This window comes from Lepisma saccharinum, chromosome 4 (assembly GCF_977018435.1).
Source record: "Lepisma saccharinum chromosome 4, izLepSacc3.1, whole genome shotgun sequence".
Taxonomy (NCBI): Eukaryota; Metazoa; Arthropoda; class Insecta; order Zygentoma; family Lepismatidae; genus Lepisma; species Lepisma saccharinum.
The window spans coordinates 11,259,371-11,278,819 of record NC_139232.1 but is presented as its reverse complement, the minus strand read 5'-3'; the positions used below and the strand labels follow the sequence as shown (position 1 = coordinate 11,278,819).

At 38.4% G+C, this 19,449-nt stretch overlaps 1 protein-coding gene across 9 annotated transcripts in view; it reads left to right on the top strand.

The window, feature by feature from the left end:
- The window catches only part of LOC145986374 (uncharacterized), a 219,815-nt gene that overhangs the window by 84,638 nt on the left and 115,728 nt on the right, over positions 1–19,449 (top strand). For all 9 annotated transcript variants that reach the window (XM_083120301.1, XM_083120300.1, XM_083120302.1 and 6 more), the window contains exon 4: positions 16,956–17,114. In XM_083120301.1, the coding sequence (XP_082976427.1) occupies positions 16,956–17,114 (159 nt within the window). The remainder of the gene's footprint in view (positions 1–16,955; positions 17,115–19,449) is intronic.

The window sequence follows — 19,449 nt, the reverse complement described above, 5'->3', positions numbered from 1 at the left end:
GCTACTCCCTAAATGGTACCGGCAAGCTGAAGAGAGAATTTTTTTATAGAATTTCGTTGACACATTGTGTAGCATCTTGCACAGGTAGAATGGATCCTATTTTTGGAATTGGTGTTTTAAGTCCATAAGGCTAATAGGGACTGGGCCTACAGTTTAAAGCTGAATCCGAACCACTATATGTCTCCACAGGCTATCGAACCCGGGACCCCTTGATTACAAGGCGACGACCTTATCATTACGCCGTTGGGGAGGCTACGATCCTGTTTTTCTTACCGGCAGAATCTCTTCGCCATCCAATGTAAGAAAGATGTTCGTGTAAACAAAATCACGTGACTTTACATTTACATATGTTTATATCAAGGTAGATTGATTTAAATCAGGTTTTTTTTAAAAAAATTTCACTGATTTAAGTCACTTTAATGAAATAATTCATAGAATAATGTACATAAGGATTTTGTAGATATCAGAATCACTTTTGATGAAAGTACATTAATCTCGTAATTATTTAATGGTGTTTATTAGGATCTAAGAAATGAAACAACACATATATGCTGATGAGTGAAGCTCATACGAAGGAAATGTAATATGTAAGCTGTAAACATACTTAAATTTATCTTGATTTAAAATTCAATAATTTTTATTAGCAAACATTTTGTGTAGAATAATATGCAAAATACTAATCATGTTAAACTGTAAATAGTGAGATTATAATTAAACTGTAACTAAACATAGCAGCTGATATTTTGCAAACTATATCATGAAAGGAATTTCCAAAATTCAGCTTCAAAGACTATAAAAAATATTGGAACTTACAATTATATAATACATCCAAAATGTTTTATTTTCACTGGAAGAAAAGTTACTGAAATTATTATAGTTTCATTAGCACACCCAACAAACATACATGTAGGTTCATGTATGCACAAATATTTTACAGGACCGTTTACCAGAAAATAGCCTTTCTCTAGAAAAGAGATATACTGTATCTATGTGTATGGTGCCAAAAACCATAGAAATTTTAAGCGTGTTTTTTAAAAAAATCGATTTAAATTTAAAAAATCAACAAAAATGATTTTTTAAAATAAAAATCATGATTTTTATCCACCATGGTTTATATTATGCTTTATCATCCCTTGTTTTTTTGTTTTATGATTTCTTTAGTATACAAATTTTAGGACATGAAATAATAGAAAATAAAGGAAGATGGACTACAGAACTAGAACATACATTGCCGTATGTTCTCCGAAGAAATTCAGCTGTACCCTAACTAGAGTTTACAACAGCGCAAATTCCGTCTGCCGCATAGTCTTGTGTTCCCGACTATAAGCTGCAAGATATAAATTATGAGGAATGTTGATACAAAATTGTCCTGTAACTTGCACGCAGTAGATTATGGTAGGAACCTTTATACGCCAGATCTCTATGTTCTTATTTCATTACGTGCTGTACACGTGTTTCTGAATAAGGTTGTGTGTTCTTTGACAATGTGTTATCCTACTGTGAAGGAAGCGTGACGTCAGTGTTTATATTTAGAATGGTAACGCAATGAAGGTAAAATAACGATCGTTACTGTTCAAATATAACGCGTTACCGTTACAGTTGCTGATAAAGTTTCGATAACACGATATTGACACAATTAACGAAATATATGGCTTGGTAGACATTTTGTATTAATTGTATTACTAGCTGATTACCCGGCGTTGCCCGGGTATTTATTTATCCCAATCTTCTATCAGCCAGGAAAATAATGAATTTTAACTATAGTGTAAAATGTAACTAATTTTATTTCATCCTGAATGTCACCAATTAGTTAAGAGACTCCGAAAACTATGGATTCGACACTAATCTAGGTCATTTGTGGCACTTTATTTTTCACCCCCTCTCACTCCCCATGCCGATAGGTGATGAACTTGAAGTTGAACCGCATTGGGAGTGTCACGAAAACTATGGATTCCACACTAATATCGGTCGTTTTCGCAACACAGCCTGAATGTTAGACAACCCGAGAAACACTATCGTTGTGCGGGATTGCATAGAGTCACGGATGTCTGTTCGTGCTGAATTTAATATCTGTCGTTTTGGATTATTTTTACATGTCACCCCTTCCCACCCCACCCCTAGGGGTGACAGAGGTGTCTTACCCCAAAAGAATTATTTCCAAATTGCAAGTGATACGTGTACCAAGTGTGGTTGAAATTGCTCCAGGCGTTCGAGAGTTATGCCGGAACAAACATATATACACACACACACCCACACACACATCCATTTTTATATATATAGATCATGAAGCATGACCGCAGAACCGAATATTACAATGTTTGCATTTAGGGGGGGGGAGGCAAATTTTATACTTTTGAATTTTGATTCCTGTGATTTATCCATACCATCACAATACGCAGCCCCCTATTTGTTAACGTATTGTTGAATTCTTCACAAGAGCTTAATTATTATAATATTTATTTTGTTGCTAGGTTTGCGTTGCAGACTGAAATTCTAAATTCTTATTTTTAGTAATAGGATACACTACTGATCTAAAGTTAAAGTTTAATTTAAATAATTATTTAAAGTTAAATATACCACTACCTGTTGTACAGTTTGTCTGTGATGAATTCCTAAAATGTTTCACAGATTTGTGAATCACGGTGTGTTGCGAATATCTCGTCAACAGCGAAAGCAAACCTCATGAAGATTCACGTTTGAATGCTTTTACGAAAGAGGAGGAATTCTTCTTGTTGTTTTTTTAATCTAAATCTGTTTAATTTAGCAAAAATTTGGGAGGGGCTTTGCCCAATGAGCCCATATGTTGCTACGACAATGATCTAGCTTAGCAATCGCTTAGAGAGTTCCACTTATAATTGCAACTGAGAAGACATTAATAACGTAGAAGTTACAGTTCTCTTTTGCCTAATATTTTCGAGATTAACCAAGAGTGGAAGAAAAGCGACGTAAAATTACCTAATTCATTCAATCAATTCATCTTTTTTCTAACACTCGTGTACAGTTTGACAGAATACTTAGGAGAATCCGTTACTTCTCAATTCTGTCTTAATGTAGATCACTTAACCTTTATGCCCTTTCCTCTGCTCAGCGAAACGTGGGGAGAGAGAAGCTCTTCAGATAAAGTAATGGATGCTGTTTCAACTTCCCATCTCAGCCTCTTTCTCTGTGACCTGGGGATATCGTGGACAGGAATTTCAATAAAGACGCCAAGCCACACTTCCACCAGAGAAGAAACGGTCGCGAAGAAAAGATCATTTGACAAATTGTCCTGGAGGAAGATACTAAACAAACTTTGAGGCGAGCGCGGATAACAGCCTCGACTTGGTAATTTTAATGATAATTCCCCCCCCCTCCCCCTGTCGCTTTCTTTTTCGTGCCCTCGCCTCGGTGGAATATTGATTCCTGTTAATGGAAGCTTCAAAAGAAGGCAGCTCGTTCTTTTCTCGGCCTCCTGAAATTGTTGTCTGCAAGTAGCAATTACTTTCCGTAGTTACACCAAGGCTCAATTATCTGATGCTAATTCCATCGAGGGGAAGCTCGAGCTGCAAGGAGAGTCTTTACGCAAAGCAGAATTGGATTTACTCAAGAAAGAGGTATCCAGTAGAGCGAGACGACCACGCCAGTGTTGGGGGTTAGCTCTTCGCAGTAATAACGCGTTACTTTGTCAATATTTGCGTTAGTAACCCGTTACTTTTTTGATATTTGCGTTAGTAACGCGCGCTAAATTTTTCTGCGTTACTTTCTTGGATACTTGCGTCAGTAACGCGTTACTTTGTCAATATTTGAGTTAGTAACCCGTGACTTTATCGATACTTGAATTAGTAACGCGTTACTTTATCGATACTTGCGTTAGTAACGCGTTACTTTATCGATACTTGCGTCAGTAACGCGTTACTTTATCGATACTTGCGTCAGTAACGCGTTACTTTATCGATACTTGCGTCAGTAACGCGTTACTTTATCGATACTTGCGTTAGCAACGCGTTACTTTATCGATACCTGCGTTAGTAACGCGTTACTTTATCGATACTTGCGTTAGTAACGCGTTACTTTATCGATACTTGCGTCAGTAACGCGTTACTTTATCGATACTTGCGTCAGTAACGCGTTACTTTATCGATACTTGCGTCAGTAACGCGTTACTTTATCGATACTTGCGTCAGTAACGCGTTACTTTATCGATACTTGCGTCAGTAACGCGTTACTTTATCGATACTTGCGTTAGTAACGCGTTACTTTATCGATACTTGCGTCAGCAACGCGTTACTTTATCGATACTTGCGTCAGTAACGCGTTACTTTATCGATACTTGCGTCAGTAACGCGTTACTTTATCGATACTTGCGTCAGTAACGCGTTACTTTATCGATACTTGCGTCAGTAACGCGTTACTTTATCGATACTTGCGTCAGTAACGCGTTACTTTTTCGATGCATGCGTTAGTAACAAATAGTTTTGTGCGAGGGGACAAATAATTAAACATTTTAAAGCTTTTTCTTCAACGTATAACAAAATAGAATAACTATACATTTCAGTACACTAACTGCGAAATATAAAAAAAAGTAATGACACATTTGTGCGGGATATTCATTCATCTGATGGATCGAGCAAAAAGTCTCCCCAAGAATACAAAAATAATCTAATAGAAACAAATATTGTTATTAGTTTGATTTATCTCATAAAATTATGTCGAACTAATGAAAATTAAAATAATGTATTTTATGTTTATTATTTATTCTTTGTTTATTATTGTTATTATTGTATAATAATTAGACGTCGGGTTTAAATTATGTCAGCATTTCGTTAAAAAACGCAACAACTGATGAAGTTTTATAGCGCCTAAAAAAAACTATTTTGCTTGTTAGAACCTATTTTAGGTTTATGCGCCTAAATTAAGCCTTTTTTAGGTTTATATATATTTTTAAGGTTTTACAGAATTTTTGTCACATAGAGGCATTTGCTTTGTTTGGTCACGATAAAATTCAATAACGAACGTCTTTGAAACTTACTCTCTGTCGATTTCCATTCCTCCAAGTCCATGGTGATTTTTCAAAGCTCTAAACAAAGCAAAATGTCTGGTGCCACTGTTACCTGTACAATCCAAAGTGGCCTGATCTGTCTGATCTTGCTGACTTTCACGTCCCTTCGGTGCTTTGTGACATTCGCGGCTTGCGAACTAACATTTCAGCATTGAAGTTTGCACCACTGACTATGTTTTTGTTGAAAGATTATATTCAGCATATAAGATGATCCTCACAGACAAAATTGCGGAGTTTGACTGTGGGTAACATGAAAAAATATGGTTGCCTAACTATACGGCGAAGAGTGGATTTTAATAACAAATTCCCAATGGTAAGTTCTGCCATCGCCGTAGGGTTAGGCAACACACATAACGTTATGCAAGATAGTGCGTATTTCAGGATATAGGTGAGGAGGAATTTTGAACTATTTTAAGTTTTTTAAACCTACTTCATGATTTTTCGAGCCTAACTTAAGATTTCTAGGACCTATTTTAGGATTTTAGAGCCTGTTTTAGGATTTTTAGAGCCTATTTTAGGAACTTAAAAACACACTTTTTAGAACTTAAAAATCCGAGGTATAATAATAATAATCATATCCATGACAATAATTTTAATAGTAATGATCATTTCAACTATTCAAGATTTATCTGGGGTGAAAGGGGTTACCTTTTGAGAAGGCACCCAAAAGTCATTCTCTTCCATGAAGTACACACCGGTAACTGCAGTCTTGCAGACTAACGATGCTCTGGCGTCTGGATCTGTATAGGGTTGTGTTGTACCATCCATAGATGTTTATAATTGTCGCTTCACTCATCTCATCTTATCACTATCCATCTCCAGCCAAAAGTGGCAGAAAAGCGAAGTAAAATAAACTAAACCATTCATTCATTGAAGTTTTGTCAATGGCCTGACTCGCATACAAAACTTTCTTGTGAAGCCCATGTATTTGTCCCATCAGGACTATGAGGATGAATGATGATTAGATTAAATAGATAAGCCAATGAAGCGCCCAAATCCTGGTGAGGGTTCGAACCCACGCTCTTCAGTGATCACAGCCATCAAGTTATGAAATTGACATACGAGGGCGTGCTGAAAAGTAATGCCTCCTATTTTTTTGTGACGGTGTAAAGACATTTTGGATTTTGAGTAACCATGCATTGTACTCTTCAGACTTTCCCCCTTCTCCATTCCAAGTTTCAAACTTCTATCACCAGGGGTTGCTGAACTAGAGCGAGGGAAATGGCAGCATGTAACCATTCTATGTCGGTGCACCTGAAACTGCGTGTGGTGACAAGAGTTTCTAACTGCAGAAAATGTGTCCCCAATTGACATTCATCAGAGAATGAAGGCTTTTTATGGCAATGAATGTGTAACGTCAGTACTGTATGATTATGTGCTGTTCACGATCACAATGAAAATCCCTGCCCAGGAACTCTCAATTCTCAAGAAGTTCTTTGTCACACACATTGAGAGTTCCTCATCATTCTGTGATGAATGTCAATTGGGGGACACATTGTCTGCAGTTAGAAACTCGGTCACCACACGCAGTTTCAGGTGCACCGACACAGTATGGTTACATGTTGCCATTTTCCTCGCTCTCGTTCAGCAACCCCTGGTGATAGAAGTTTGAAACTTGGAATGGAGAAGGGAAAAGTCTGTAGAGTGCAATGCATGGTTGCTCAAAATCCAAAATGTCTTTACACCGCCACAAGAAAATAGGAGGCATTACTTTTCAGCACGCCCTCTTAGTTCATTTAAAGATACAAGAAAGCAGAAAGTTTGTTACTCTTATTGTTAAGATCAGAAATAATGCTACTTTTGTTAGTATTCGAACCGAATAATCAAAGAAAAAATGCTTTGGATCGATAACATTGAGTAAAAAATACAATAACAAAGTTATATTCTACAATTTCATCCAAAGAACAAATGGTTTCACAGTTTTGAAAATTCTAATAATTACAGTTGTAGGTGAGAGGCCACACAACACACTTTATAAAGAAAAATCCCCCTAACATTTAAAGCCTTTTCTTGAACGAGACAGCAAGGGTTAATATCAAAATGCTTTTCAGATACTAAATGCATAACATGCAAAAGAAATAATGAAAAATATTTGTGCTGGTATTCACTCGTTTTGTCGAGTGAATAATAATTATTATTTTTATTTCGAATAAAATTTGTTTTATTAGTTTATAATATTTATTATTGTAAAATGACATTTATAACCGTGGTAATATTACTCATTGTTATTTTTTCTGCTATTCAACTCTTTATCAACCCCCCTGCAAAAATTTCTGGCGACGCCTATGGCCAGTCAAGCTAAGCAGATATTTTACCCGGAGAAAATAATTCCACAATCGAAATGGCTGCCTTTACAGAAGTTGCACTACATTTTTCCGGTCGAAGCAATGCAAAATAACGACGTCGCTTTCCAGTATATAACACCAATAAAAGGTCGAGGAGGCAGTAGTCCTGGAACGTCATATCTCAAAGTCTGGAGGCACACAAGATCTACTGGAAGAGGTAATGAGGACGCGAGAGAACTCAAACACGGAGTTTGTTCTACTTTGGGTGGGAGGAACCGCCTGTCGCAGGTAATGCCGGGAAATGGAAGCGGCAGTGGAGCCAGATCCTACGGCTTGAGCCCAGGTCCCAGGAGGAAAGTGGTGCCGGATTATCGGACGAAGTAGGGTTCTGTCTTTTCAACGGCCACGCTGATCCTCAAGAGGAACAACGAAAATGAAGTAAATTGGGCGCGTCTCGGCGAAGCTATGAAGGGGGAGGCTTTGGAGGACCCTCATTTCGGATAATTGCATCGCAGTCCCCAGTGCGTGGCTCACTATTGCCCATCTTTTTTGGGGAAAAAAGAGGCAAACGTCACACTTGTATGTATGGTTGGACATATTTTCCATTTCGAACCCAGTCAACTAAATATGAATGGATTAATGTACCGTATGTATCAGTACCAACTACCAATGTCTCAGTATCGGCCTATACCAGTGGTGGAATTTAATTTCCAATACTTTTTGGTATTTTGATCTTTCATGGAGTCCCCAAAAATGTTGTGCGACACTTTCGCGTATTATTAATTATCCAGTTTCTATTTATTTGGCATCGATTTTGTATGAAAAACAAATTTTGTGATAAGATACATGTAATTTAATATTTTGATATAATTCTTAAATATTTAAAGAAAAAGTCTTGGTAAATTGTGCCTGGAATACACATACATTAATATTAATCTATATTTTGAACAACTTTTAATTATTATAATTTTCAAGCATCGGTATTGGTATCGGTGGGAATTGGTGAGAGCGTAGGCTCGACCCTCAGCGGAAGGTTCGGACCCTCCGGCATTCAAAGATGGGGGGGGGGGGGGGTGTCCGAGCAATGATTACAATTCATACTCGTCGCTGCTTCAAAAGACGTTATCAAGTACAGTAAAGCCTCCTTAATCCGGACTAATGGGGGGATAAGTTGACCGGTTTAATGAAAGTCCGGATTAACTGAAATAACCTAGAAGAACAGTACAAAGTGCATTAAAACTCCGTTTATAGCAACAAAACACGTTTATTATGGTGTATTTAAAGGGCATAGGCCTAAATAAACTATACAGTACAGTACAAAGTCTGCAGGAAACAGAATTTCATCAGTGGTTGACTGCCTTTTCTTTGGGAAGTTCTCTTGTTGACTTCTAGCCACATTTAAAAACCTTGCATTCTTAAGCTAAGTCCGGCTTATCGGAGTTCGGTTTAACGAGGTTTTACTGTAATTAGAAATCTAGGAAATAAGTTCTTACTTCAATCTTTGTCCATGTGAAGCGCACTTGTTTTGCTTCGAAGTACTTCTCTACTTAAAGAACATTCATTCGCGTTGGGCCATGACTATAGCATCAGCATGTCGTCTGTGATTATGAACAGAGTTCGAGAATTCTTTGGAAACCCGCGGACAAAGGCCACACGAAAAGCTGCACGTGCGTCAGACAAAGTTCTTGGAATCTCAGTAGAGATTAGAAATATCTTACCTAAAACTTGTCGGAGAGTTTTTAGAGCTATATTTTGTTTCAATTTTTTATTTTATTCAATGATTACTAGAATTCATGATTGATAGAATTAGTGTAAAAAGTATTAATAAATATTAAGAAAATAAAAAGGAAACTACTTTATTGAAGAATTACAATTGTATGACTGAAAATAGTGAGTGTTGTAAAAAATACGGCAACGCGCGAGTACTCATGTGACAGAAATAAGCGCTGTTAGTTGGGAAAGAGTAATTATTGAAAAATATGTAAAATTGCGAGGGGTGAAGAACACTACCACACAGTTTATGCTGCAACATATTTTTTTCGCATCAAATGTAGTGTTTCAGTTGCATCAACCAAAATATCGTTAATTTTGCATGGATAAAAATTTAGAAAATTGTGTAAATACGTGCTCTCTAACATGGAGATAGATATGTGTTTGGGAATGGCACATAAGGGTATAAGTGTAGGAAGTGTCTACCAGACAGAACAAAAACTTAACCATATTCGCATTCCCTAGCAGACCTCCATAGCGGAGTGGATAGCATAGCGCGCTACGACGCCAGGGGTCCCGGTTTAGAATTCCAGCGTGGTCATGTGTGTTCTTTGTAAGTTTCCCTTCATCAATTTCATCATATCAGCACTCATCCTCATCGTCGCGATTAGTGAAAAGTGGCAGAGAAGCGACGTAAAATAACCTAATCAATCAACATTAGCACTCCCGTTTTAAGTTACATCTTTTTATGGGAATCTACGCTATAGATCAAGTTTCGTTAAGTCCCTGTGCATAAAGTTGTCTTTAAAACAGACTTTTGTCGTTTTATTTTATTTATTTATTGCTCTAAAGCCAGTCTTAGTCTTATGTAGCTAACAGCACTATGCGAGTATTTGTACATGTAATTTCGTTTTCTTATAAGGTGAAAGACAGACGTGGTCCACAATAAATTTCGTGGGATCCTGAATTCCTTAGAATTTTGAAATATAAATCTCTCCACAGCGCCAAGTGTATTTTCCAAAGTCTTGTTGCGGTAGGTTATAATGTTAAATACGGTATCTGCCAGTCAAGTTAGTCATGAAAGTAAAAAAAAATGTAATCAACATCAAATTAACAAAATCTTCACTGCACCAAAATGTTTTTATTTCCAATTTTCAGTAGACGTCCAGAAATGTCCCTACTTTTGAATCTTGGGATTAGTTTTACGTACCATTCTAACTTTGTACGCCATTAGAAAGAAAATCAACCCTTATATTTGGTTCAGGTACCTTAGGTCAAGAACTCAGTAAAACTTCAAAAAATATACTTGTGATCAAAATTCGGAAAAAAAAAAACGCTGTTTGGTTATCAATGACAGACAGTCGTAGATACAGAACTTTTATTATACACATTAGAAAAGTACAACATTACTTTTTGACTTAATCACCATTCAAATTGAGGTCCTTGTCATAACGCTTTACAAGGTTTGAAATTCCTTCTGCAAAAAAAATCTTCCGCCTGGGAAGATACGGCGGCATCGTGAAGCGCATTGTCATTGTCGAAGCGGTGCGACGCAAGCCACTGTTTCATGTGCCTGAAGAGGTGGTAGTCGCTCGGCGGCAAATCTGAACTATAGGGAGGATGATCAAAAACATGCCAACGGAACTGCTCCAAAAGTTCTTGAATGCGTGCAACGGTGTCCGGGCGAGCATTATCGTGAACCAACACCACACCGGAAGTCAGCATGCCCCGACGCTTGTTCTGGATGGCTCGCCTGAGCTGTCGTAACGTTTCACAGTAGACTTTTGAATTGGAATTGATGGTCGAACCACGCTCCATGAACTTCACTAGCAGTACTCCTTTGGCATCCCAGAAGACTGTTGCCTTGGTGGCAGACAATCTTTGCCGAGGGTTTATTCTGGGTTTCTTTGGTGAGTGCGTATTACCCCACTCCATTGATTGCTGTTTGGTTTCAGAGTTCACGTACGACACCCAGTCTCATCGCCGGTCACAATTCTGTTAAGAAATTGTTCTCCTTTGTCGGCATAACGCGAGAGGAAGTCCAAAGCAGAACCCATTCGGTGTTATTTATGCTCCTCAGAAAGGAGTTTTGGAACCCAACGAGCACAGAACTTGTGGTATCCCAACTTTTCTGTTAGCACCTCGTACAAAACAGTCCGAGAAATTTGAAGAAAGCGAACAGAAAGTTCAGATATCGTGAACCGACGGACTTCACGGACCGTTTTGTCAATTTCCTGCACGAGTTCATTGCTGACTACAGATGGGTGCCTACTTTTTGCCGCATCGTGCACGTCAGTTCGTCCATCTTTAAACATGCGGCACCATTCACGTACGACACCTTCACTCATCATGTTTGGTCCGTAAACATTACACAGTTCGCTATGAATCGCAGCTGCCTAAAGTTTTTTCGCACACAGAAATCGTATTACTGCACGCACTTCACATTTCGCGGATTTTCTATTGGAGCGTTCATTTTCAATTGTTATAGCGGATGAGTGAACTGCAACACAACCTTTTCCTTCCACTGCTCATTGCCTACTTAACTACTGCGCACAGCGCCACAGGACTGACGTCGCTATCCCCGGCTATTTCTCGCACATGCGCAAACGGAGGGTTTTTTTCGAATTGCCCTCGTATAATAATTGATTGATTGAGTTCATTTTAGTTCACTTGTCTGCCTCTTTGGTTAATCACCAAGATCAGGATGAATGGTTGTAAGATAAGATGGATAAAGGATCAATCACACAAATATATAGTGACGACCCCCCCCCTCCCCCCCAACACGAGTCCCACATAAAATTATACTGGCTGTGAGTCCAGACACCAGGGACTAACTAGTCTTTCAAATGCAGTCCTGGATGCATTAATAGATACAGCTTCAGTTTTCGTCTTTAACTAGCCTTTTGGTAGGGGTTTTTCATTAAATAAATATTTATTTTCGTAATTGCTAATTTCAACTTTGCCTAAGTAATGGCTGAATAAATAAAGGTTAAGAAAAAGAAAAAGACGTCAAAAGAAGTCAAGAAATTTTGGTTTTATTATTTTTTTGTAGACACCCTGATAAATCGCATCGACTGATTTCGTTCAAATGCAATACCAGAGACCAGTGGCGGCGATTGGGTTCCAAAACTGGGGGGGGGGGGGGGGCAAAGACAGTTTACTTTCCCTTCGTAAATAAGGGGGCATAGTGCGGGGCCAAAGTGGCAAAATGTGGAGGGTGCAACCGCCCCCCAAATCGTCGCCACTGCCAGAGACCTAACTGCTGCAAAAATTACAGATCAAAAAATCTAATCTTCAGGCAGTTGGAGTAACAAAATAATTGATGTCTTGTCCCATATTTGGCCCCTCCTGGCCCTGCCCAAAGCCACACACTATATTTCAAAGTCTTAATGTCCAAACTGTATGCTATGTGATGCTCTACAGTTTACCGAGAGTTCCGTTTCTTAATCTCAATCAGTGATCGTAGAGCGCTCATTCGAAACATAAAACATTTAGAATTATTATTTACACAGAGAGGGCAGAAGGGGCAGGAAGCAGAGGTCAACAGACCACCGAAGGAGCAAACAATATATTTTAGGGCTGAGCCGATACCGATCGGTTGATATTTTTGCACTGATACTACTAGTCGATACCATTGTTTTTAAGTCGCTAGAAGCGCGGCCAAAACCAAAATTTGTTCCCTTTTAAAGGTTCGTTCAGCTTTTCAACTTACCTTTGGTTTAAAAAAAAATGCGCATTTGTTAAATGAACCTGTATTCAAGTTTCCGTAAACAGCAAGTACGTGACACAAATAAATATCCTTACGCAGATACAGCCCCTATCACACGGAACTGGATTTCTAGTAGGAATGCCCCAGTTGGCGCTGAACTAACTTTCTAGGTAGCAATCATGGCTGACTGCTTGACTGGTTTGGCGGAATAGGACATGTTCTAATTGCTACTTGCTTTCGTCGACAAGGGAATAATGTTCTTTGAACGACAGTTGATGGCAGTTACTTTCTGGAAAGTGTAGTGATGGGTTTGGATTTCCTTCCACGCCAAGCGATAGAACTATACATTTATTTTTTTTAGAAATCATTTGCCCATAGTACGTATATTATCAAAAGCAAAGTCACGTCGGAATATCACTGTACTGAAATCGATCGCCTGATATAGAAGCAAGAGAATGGTAAGTTTTCATTCTCACCTTAAATTTCGTTTCCTAATTTTTATTCTTTTTGATAAAGGACAAAAGAGAGACGAGATTGGTTTCACATTACAGCTTTACTGTTAGTTTTAAACGTTGCGTCCGGGGCTGGTAAATCGCCAATTATTCTTGTGTTCACGGATGATTTAATGTTAGTTTTGGAAGAGTAATCCGTTAGTTTTAGAGGAGGTTGAACATTGGGGGAGAGGGGTAGAACGACGACACGATTGCCTCACTCTTAGCTTCTCTTAATATTTCTCTCACATTTGAAACATCTGATCGATTGTCACTTATCTAAAAAAGAAAACTGTAAAGTTGAGATGCATCGTAGGAAGAGAGCATCGTTTGGTGGGTTAATTTAATCGTCGCCCCTCGTCAGAAATGCATAGGTATAAAATGTAAAAATAATTACACACACACATACATACGTACATACATACATACATACATACATACATACATACACAGACGTCTCGTGAACGCATGCGTCAATTGTGGGTAAAAGGACAGCTTGCTCTGCGACGACATTCATGAGCATTTCTACATTCTAATTTCTTCATATAGGAGAAGTATTTATTTTACACGAGAGCGCTCAACTAAGATTATATTACAGTTCTTGGATCTGAAGTGACGCATGCGTCAATTGAGGGAAAAGAATTATTAATTTCTTTCACTTCAGATCCAAGAAATGTAATATAAGCTTAGTTGAGCGCTCTCGTGTAAAATAAATACTTCTCCTATATGAAGAAATTAGAATGTAAAAATATACATTAATGTCGTTGCAGACCAAGCTGTCCTTTTTCCCACAATTGACGCATACGCAGCATGCAACGCATGCGTTCTGGAGACGAATATATATATATAATTAGCATTTTGCATTTCAAATTGAAATTATACAAGTATCGGTATCGGTTCAAAGTGGTATCGTGAGACATGTAAAATGAAAGTATTGTTAATAAAATATAATTAATAATACGTATTTTCAGTTTGCAAAGAAAGCATTCTAAAAATTTTCTTGCTCGCTTCGGTCGCAACAAACCCATTTCTTTAAGAATCTATTTCCACCCTGTACGCACAAATCATTAGGCAAGAATCTGATCATGCATGTATCAATTTCACAACTTCCTTATGAGATGAGATTTTTAAAAATTGGATATAAAGCAATGCTACATACATACACATTCGCACACACATTACACACACACACACACACTTAGAGACGTACTTTGAAGAAATAAGGACAAAATAACTATATATATATATATATATATATATATATATACACACACAGGGTTAGTCAAAATTATGTTAACACTCAATAGTCAAAATTATGTGAACACTAAAATGGCAGAAACAATGTATGAACAATGAACAATGAACTTGACAGACATCTATAAACATGGAATGTAGGCAATGATATGCTGCAAGTGCTACAGACTTGCGCACTCAACCTGTGGGTCATTACATTCAACACATAAAAACCACCGATTAACAGCAGCACGTAAAGCCCGTACACACATTTCACGGGGTATGGATAATATCACATCCCGTATACGGTCTTTGAGGTCATTGATGTCGCGAACCTTCCTACTGTAAACGCACTCCTTAATCATGCATGCCCCATAACCAGAAGTCACAAGGTTTTCAGTCTGGAGAGTATAGAGGCCAGCGCAATGGTCCATCATGACCAATCCATCGTCCTGGAAACGTCTCATCGAGATAGTTTCTAACAATACGGGCCCAGTGCGGTGGAGCGCCATCTTATTGAAATACCCTGCACGGCAGATTTCTAGTGGTAGTTCATCAATGGCGTACTCCTGCAACATCTGTAAGTAAACGTCATAAGTTACTGTTGGTGTATCAAAGAAGTAGGGTCCAATAACTCCAGCGGCGGTCACAGCGCACCAAACATTCACTTTGGGGGAGTCTCGTTCATGCTCCCGAATGACTCGTCGGTTTTCGGTGGCCCAGAAAATCGTGTTGTGTCGGTTCAGAAATCCACTTGTGTGAAAAGTGGCTTCATTGCTGAATGCCATGACATTCCCAATATCCCGACGGATATTCGTAATTTCAGCTAAAATCTGACAGCATTCCACCCGCTTACATTTCTGCACCACTGTTAACGCTTGGCTGACTTGGATGTGGTATGGTCTCATCCCAAGGACATGTTTCAAGATGCGCCACACGTTTTTTTGAGGAATTCCTGTTTCCAAACTGCATCGTACACTTGATTTAGAAGGACTGTCCAACACGGCTCCCTGTACAACAGCGATGTTCTCTTCACATCTTCCTGATCTTGGACGTCCTGCATTGGCTCGACAGTTGTTAGCTACTGATCCCATAGCCACAGACTTCTTGTAGATGCGGTACACTGTTAAACGGCTTGGTGGGTCACGTGAAAATTGCTGTCGAAACTTTTCACGGACAAGGGTCGGCGAAACGTACATTTCCATCGCGCTAGCTACATATCTTCTTTGCCCAGTGTCAATCGGTCGGCCATTATGTCACCTAAAAAGAGAAAGAGAAGAGATTGAAGACATTTCCAATGATCAGCTGTGCACCACCTACAAATCTAACAGTACATGTTCCAATACATTTCAATCATAACTGTATTTCTGACCTCTACGTGTTTTGTCCATTGCGTGTTAACATAATTTTGACTAACCCTGTATATATATATATATATATATATATATATAATATATATATATATATATATATATATATATATATATATGGGGGGTGTATGTATACGTGTAATGATGCATGCTTTTCGTCGATCAACATGAACTCCCCACCCCCGAAGATAACTTCGGAGTTACGCCTGTGGGTGAGAGTATCGCTATCAAAGGTATTAGCTCAGCCCTAGTATGTATGTCTGTGCATGCGTGCGTTGCCAGATATTATGAATATTATTATAGGGGGTTATAGGGGTTGGCCACGTTTTGGAAGAAAATAGATCAATATAATTACAGTAAAACCTCGTTAATCCGGACCCCGATAAGCCGGACTTTGCTTTTTTTTTGGCCTGTCCGGATTAAGCTGAATGCAAGGTTTTAAATGTGGCTAGAAGGCAACAAGAGAACTTCCCAAAGAAAAGGCAGTCAACCACTGATGAAATTCTGTTTCCCGCACACTTTGTACTGTACTGTATAGTGTATTTAGGCCTATGCCCTTTAAGTACCATAATAAACGTGTTTTGTTGCTACAAACAAAGTTTTAATGCACTTTCTACTGTTATTTTAGGTTATTTCAGTTAATCCGGACTTTCGTTAAACCGGTCAACTTATCCCCCCATTAGTCCGGATTAACGAGGTTTTACTGTACACTCTGACCTAGGAGTCTGCGGATCATTGCTCGACCAGTACAGGCTGGTCTAAACGCTCGGGCTTGGTTGTTTGTGAATGTCCATTCATCAATTTTATTCATTTCATCACTCATCCCCATCTTCGCAAATTAGCCAAGAGGCACAAAACATGACATAAAATAATATCAATCAATCAATCTATACACTCTTTACAAGCTTATCAAATTTTGGATACTGGATATCCAAAATGAGATTACATCCCTTATGTAATATAATTTTGATATTATCTGATTATCCAAAATTAGAGTGCATTCCTTATGTAAACTTAGTTTTGATATTCAGTAGAATATTACTTGTATTACTGCATCTTGAAACATTATTCCTTCAGAGTGAATAGACTAATAGTTTTTCATGTGTTCTCTCTTTTCAGGTCCGTGGTGGAAGCTACAGATGTACAACTGAACATGCGGGTTGGAATCCACTCTGGTCGTGTTCTGTGTGGTGTTCTGGGCCTCCGGAAATGGCAGTATGATGTGTGGTCGAATGACGTTACACTGGCTAACAACATGGAGGCTGGCGGAGAACCTGGGTAATGCACTGGAAAACACAGTTGGTGGTGGTCATATCTGTTTCCCCTCACATTTTTTTAAAAGGCAAAGCAATGAAGTAACACTACACCGCTGCACCTTTTCCCTTCTAAAAATCCGTTATAACTGTTTAAGTTGTTGCTGTTGGCACATGTTTGCAGAGACCCTCCTGGTGTAATATGAACCTTGGATATTGTTTTATGCATCGATCTCGAAATGTTCACTCAATGCTCTCAGTCAATAAGGCTGAAGCCAACCTTTGTGACAGTGTGTTTATCACAGCACACTGTGACGCCAGGGGTACAGGGTTGAAATCCCAGTCCGGATGTGGATAATCTTTGTGAGTATCCCTTCATTAATTTCATCATATCAGCACTCATCCTCATCTTTGCGATTAGCCAAAAGTGGCAGAAAAGCCACTCCAATCAATCAATCAATGAGGCTGAAATTTTTGTGCTGAGAACCGGTGCTGAAAACACGAATCATCTGTGACTGCGATTTGGAAATCAAGCCAAACATGCACCTACATCTTAAAGCAGGAACTGTGTGAAAATGAAAGTTTATTTTGACAAATGATGAGATCCAAAACTTTGCATCTCATCATGGTTTTTCTTGTTCTGCCTCATCACATAAAGGATTTGATCTTTCACTCATAATTCTGAATCTTTGCCAAGCACTAAATTATTCTTGTTCATTCCATCTAACACTAAAGAATGAAGTTTCCATTTTCTAAAACATACATGACAATTTCAATAATATCTTGAATTTTTCTTTGAAATGATTCGAGAAAGTGGCAATGAAACATTTTTTACCTGCTTCTGGGTTGGTTTATGGATCTTCGTCAAACAAGACTTCTCGGAACAGGGACAGAGATCACGTTTGCGGAAGATTTATGGTCCCACTGACAGAAATACAACCTCAAATGTAAACAGAGCTGGGAAAGAATGATAAAAAGGGTAAAAGTAGAGCAAGGCAAGTCTCTGTTTGCTTCATTTGTAAGTCATAAAATGTTCATGTAAGCCTTGCGGATTTGGTATAGTATCTGAAAACAACTCCTTTTTGTGTGCGTTTGTGAATGTTAGGTGACAACAGTTCTTCACTATCATAGCCTTAAGCAGACGTTTTCAATTTTTACTTTTCTTATTCTATTTTGAGATGGCGCTGCTTTACCTCATCTCATCTTCAGGTGAAACATTTTTCAGTATAAGTGGAATGCGTGCTACAGTCAGCGTGTCATGTAAGAGCACACTGGGGGAGGGGGAGAAAGGACAGATTTGAGATTCTTTGGAAAGAGCAACTGTTGAACGGAATGCACTTTTGAACTTCATCAGATAATGGCAAAAAGTACAGATTGGCTATCTCTTACCACACCAGCATGGGCGTATTTAAGGTGGGAAGGTTCAGCAGGTCCAAACTCCCCCTTATGGTTCAGTAAAATTACCATATTACCTATTCTATCGGCTTGTTCATAAAAATTTATTCGGATTTATTGTATTCTCTTAAATTCGAGACGTATAGGATGGAATATGGATGGGAAGGAAATTACGAAATTCCACACACCAGATGGAACTGCAGAGCAAGTGTTTACAATATCCTGATAGTTTCGGAATTTCTGCGATGAGAAACTGCATTGGGACTGTCAAATCAGTTATATTTTTTTCCCTTGAGTCCTCCTAAAGCAGTTTGATTTTTGACAACTCCGTGCAAGAAAACCAGTCAAACACCGTAACATTCTCAAGTTGTTTGACACAAGATGAACGGAAAAGTATCAAGTAACGTGACTTGTGGAAATGTATTCATTAATTCTAAGAAAATTTAAAGACTTTACAATTTACCAGAAGAGAAATATCTCAGAAAGCTTTTCTTCAGTTTCTTCGCTGTGTAACCTGTGGGGAGTTCGAAACATCTCCACTTGTTTAACCAAATTGTTTTCATGCAGTGCAAGATTATCTTAGGCACCTCAAAAGGTGGACTGTTTAGTACTGTGAACATGACAGTATTCTAATAGAAATATTTAAAAAACAAGAAAAAAACAAAGAGAGAGTTCTGAGAACTTTAATGAAATTTAATCCAAAGCAGAGACAATACTTAGGATAAAGAGTCAGGACGGGAGGGGAAGGTCTGTGTGATAGCCTTTTGTTTCACCCAGGATGAGAATTTTGAAGACTGTAAATCCAGATGCACACTATACGATGGCAGTGAAAAACCGAGACAATAAGGTGTAAATAATTGCATTGTAAGTGGAGAGAAATCAGGGGGAAAAATAGTTTCCTACACTTATGCACTGAGTTTGTAGTAAAGTTTCAACATTTTGAGATAGCAGATTTTTACCCCAAC